This window comes from Chiloscyllium plagiosum, chromosome 6, assembly GCF_004010195.1.
Source record: "Chiloscyllium plagiosum isolate BGI_BamShark_2017 chromosome 6, ASM401019v2, whole genome shotgun sequence".
Taxonomy (NCBI): domain Eukaryota; kingdom Metazoa; phylum Chordata; class Chondrichthyes; order Orectolobiformes; family Hemiscylliidae; genus Chiloscyllium; species Chiloscyllium plagiosum.
Genome location: NC_057715.1, coordinates 104,299,692 through 104,303,466, shown reverse-complemented (window position 1 = coordinate 104,303,466; position 3,775 = coordinate 104,299,692). Strand labels below are relative to the sequence as shown.

Below are 3,775 nucleotides of genomic sequence, written 5' to 3'. Positions count from 1 at the left end.
TCCTGATGAAGGGCTTTTGCCCGAAACGTCGATTTTGCCTGTCCTCGGATGCTGCCTGAATTGCTGTGCTCTTCCAGCACCACTGATCCAGAATCTGGTTTCCAGCATCTGCAGTCATTGTTTTTACCTCTAGTTTACTCAGACCCATTCAAATTTTATACATCTCAATCAGAACACCTCTGCCATCATAAAATCAGAGTCATAGTGCTTACAGGGCAGAAAAAGGCCATTCGGCCCATTGAGTCTGTGCCAGTCAAAAGCAAACGCAAATTTCGAGAAGATTTGTAGCTCAGGTTGAGGTTCTGGATGTAGGTTTCTTCGCTGAGCTGGAAGGTTCATTTCTAGAAGTTTCATCACCCTACTAAATAACATCTTCAGTGGGCCTCAGGAGAAGCACTGCTGATAATTCCTGCTTTCTATTTATGTTTGGGTTTCTTTGGGTTGGTGATGTCATTTCCTGTGGTGAAGTCACTTCTTTTTTTCTCGGGGGTGGTAATGGGGTCTAACTCAATGTGTCAGCCGGGGGCTCAGAGATAAATGGTGGGGGGGGGGGAGGGGGAGGGTAGCTTCCCATCGCATTCCCAGCTATCTCAACGAGCTTGCATATTGTTGAAAAAAATTGAAATAAGAAAGTTAAAAACCTAACAACCCCTTCAAAATGGAAGAAAAATAATGAAAAAGTATTTAGTTGAAGGGGAAAGAAAACTGTTAAACAAAATAGAATTGTTTAATTTTTAATAATCAGTTTTACATTGCGCACGCATTCAAGGTGTGCATGCACAGTCGGAATTTATCATTGGATCACAGGTATTTTATTATCAAAAATATTGAGTCAACACTTTTTACTCTCAACATCAGCAACCTTCCAGTCACTTAAAGTGCAGTGAAGGGTCACCACCGTCTCCCCTTTGTTCGACTGGCATGGCTATATTCAGTTTTTTTGGCAAGTTCTCTAATCCTTCAATGCCAATTTCATTAGCTAATGTCTCTTCCTGAGACCCTTAAACATGGTGTTAAATCATCTCACTTATTCCTAATAGGTGTTCCTTGAATTCACGTCTTTAATAGAATTTTAGGACGTCTTCCCCCAATACCTCAAAAGCCTCTGTTACTGGAACTTTATTCTTCCAACTACTCAGGACATCTTTTCTTTTCTCTGGACTGTTTTGGAGACTGCTAAACTAAATAAAGTTTTTCTGCTTGAATTAATCTGCACAAGGCTCGCTTCTTCCGAATGTTTCCACCTTTCTGTGCTTCTAGGCTCTTGTCACTAAGCATCCACAGCCTTCCCTTTCCCACTTCCACTTTCTTTATTTTAATGCACTCAACTACTCACCTCAAGGGTTTTTAAGATCTAATTTAAATACAAATAAACAGAACATATCTCCAGGGAGAAAGCGAGGATTGCAGATGGAGATCACAGTCAAAAAGTGTGGCACTGGAAAAGCACATCAGGCAGATTCCAAGGAGCAGGAGAGTCGACATTTTGAGCATAAGCTCTACATCATGAATCATCAATCCTCCAGTCACCCTAGTACTACTCATAGAACAAATCTAAAACAAAACCAAAAACCAGGCTCTCTTATCACACAATATAGAAATCCAAATCAAACTCAAAGCTGCACATCATTCCACCACTTTAGAATTCAAGTTTCCAAACAATAATAATAGGTTATGAACCTCCACCACATAGTTCTTGAAGAAATGAGATAATTTGTAAGGGTCTCCAGTCGATTCCAGCCCTTCCCTGACTCCTGGCCTCCGACAACTTCCAACCTCCATTCGACTCCCGACCTCAGCATAAACACGACAAGGTTTCATCCCAGCCTAGTATAATGGCATCCTGTGGCAGCCCCCCAGTATGGCAACCTCTCAGCCCATGTTGCAGCCTTCCGGCCATACATGGCAGTCCTTTGGCCTAGCATGGCCTCAGTGTGAACTCCTGTTCTCGAGATAATTTCAGAATGATCTCTCACCTCAACCTTGAGATGAAGCCCGGTGTAGTCTGAAGCCAAAGCCACACCGTGGTTTGGAGGTGAGGTACCAGCGTGGTCTGTGATAGAAGACGGTAGTTCTGAACTTTTATTTCTGCGATGCTGAACTTTTTTATTTCTCTATTTTCTAAGACCTTGTAACTGAAGAAGCTGTACCTAGGTACCTTTGTACTTAAAATAGTGCTGCAAGTGGCGACATAAACCTTTCACTGTTCTCATTTGTGTACATGTGACAATGAAGATAATTCTATTCTATTCAATTCTATTATTTTTCTCCTAGGAATTGAGCTAGCAGGCAAATTTGACAAGATAACTAACCCAGCAACTTTTAAAAGACATTTGTTCATCATTGACTTTGCTTTCGCCTCCACCATGACTCACATCCACCCAGTGTGAATCCTTTGTCAAATAAGTGGCTCCTTACTTTTGAAGGGAGACCTTGCTGGATAATTCTGGTTCTGCTATCATCATGCTTCGTGTTCAGAAATGAAGTCAAGGGTCTAACAAAGTGGCCTTCTTAGAGTGGGAGCCATCCAACTGTGTCCATCTGCTGCATCTTCTTAGTCCATGCGCAGGAACACCTTAATCTTGTGTCACATTTTCTTCCAGAGCTGCAGAAATGAAAACAAAGCACATACGATGTGTTCATGAAATGTGGTTACAGTGGTGTTCTATACAAAACCAGAGAAAAATAAAGTTTTGCATTTACATAGTATTGTACATGACCACGAGACATGTCAAAGAAATGTATAGCCGATTAAATATTTTGTGAAGTATGGTCACTGCTAAACTTGGAAAAGACAGCAGCTAATATTTGCATTTAAAAAGCACCTACAAACAGCACTGTATTACGATCCCAGTTCGTGGTCATTTTAAACATGTCAGACCCCAGAGTGAAATCTAACTTGATCATAAAATCTATTTCCGCAATTTGGTCAGTCAGTCAGTGTACATATTCTCATGAAACTGCTGAACTGTTTTACCAAAAGAACACAACTTTATTACTCAAAAGAAAATTAGCAAGATCTTGACCTAAACTACAAAATAATTCAAAAATTCTTAACGCTTTTCCCCAGCCAAATTCTTTACAGGCATAACTCGACTTCACTTTAAAATTTCTAACACAGCTGACTTTCTGCACATTTACCAGATTTAATTTATTCTGTCTCTCCCAGGGACAGATAAATGCAGACCAGTGACTCTTTCCAGTCCTCCTCCTTGAAACAATGTAAGACTTCTTTTCAGCTCGGTTGGCCTAGAGATTTCTTTCCAACCCAGAGACTTCTATGAAGTTAAAAACTGTCATTTTGCTAATAAGATTACCTTCTTCTGAATCTAACATCCCAGGTCCATCTGTTTCTGTAGATCACAAAACTCAACTTTCTGGACAATCAGTAATTAACTGCCCAGATAGCTGATAGGGTCATTTAGTTTAGGACCTATGCTTCCTTGGAAATTACATTTGAACTCATTATTCAAAAAAAGACTGTTTTATCAATAAAGGCCCCCTTCAAGAATTAAAACTAAAAATCCATTTACCTCTACTTTAGAATCTAAGTTCTCAGATGATAATAGATTAGAAGCCTGCATCACAAACACCATAATGACCTGGTAATTTGGTTTTGTCGTAGAGTCATAGAGTCATAGAGATATACAACATGGAACAGACCCTTCGGTCCAACCCGTCCATGTCGACCAGACATCCCAACCCAATCTAGTCCCACCTGCCAGCACCCGGCCCATATCCCTCCAAACCCTTCCTATTCATATACCCATCCAAA

General features: G+C 40.5%; 1 protein-coding gene across 3 annotated transcripts in view; it reads right to left on the bottom strand.

The window, feature by feature from the left end:
* si:ch211-269e2.1 (cohesin subunit SA-2) overlaps positions 1–3,775 on the bottom strand; it is a 142,089-nt gene that overhangs the window by 106,115 nt on the left and 32,199 nt on the right. For all 3 annotated transcript variants that reach the window (XM_043692329.1, XM_043692332.1, XM_043692330.1), the window contains exon 2: positions 2,419–2,605. In XM_043692329.1, coding sequence (XP_043548264.1) covers positions 2,419–2,465 — 47 coding nt within the window. In that variant the 5' untranslated portion in view covers positions 2,466–2,605. The remainder of the gene's footprint in view (positions 1–2,418; positions 2,606–3,775) is intronic.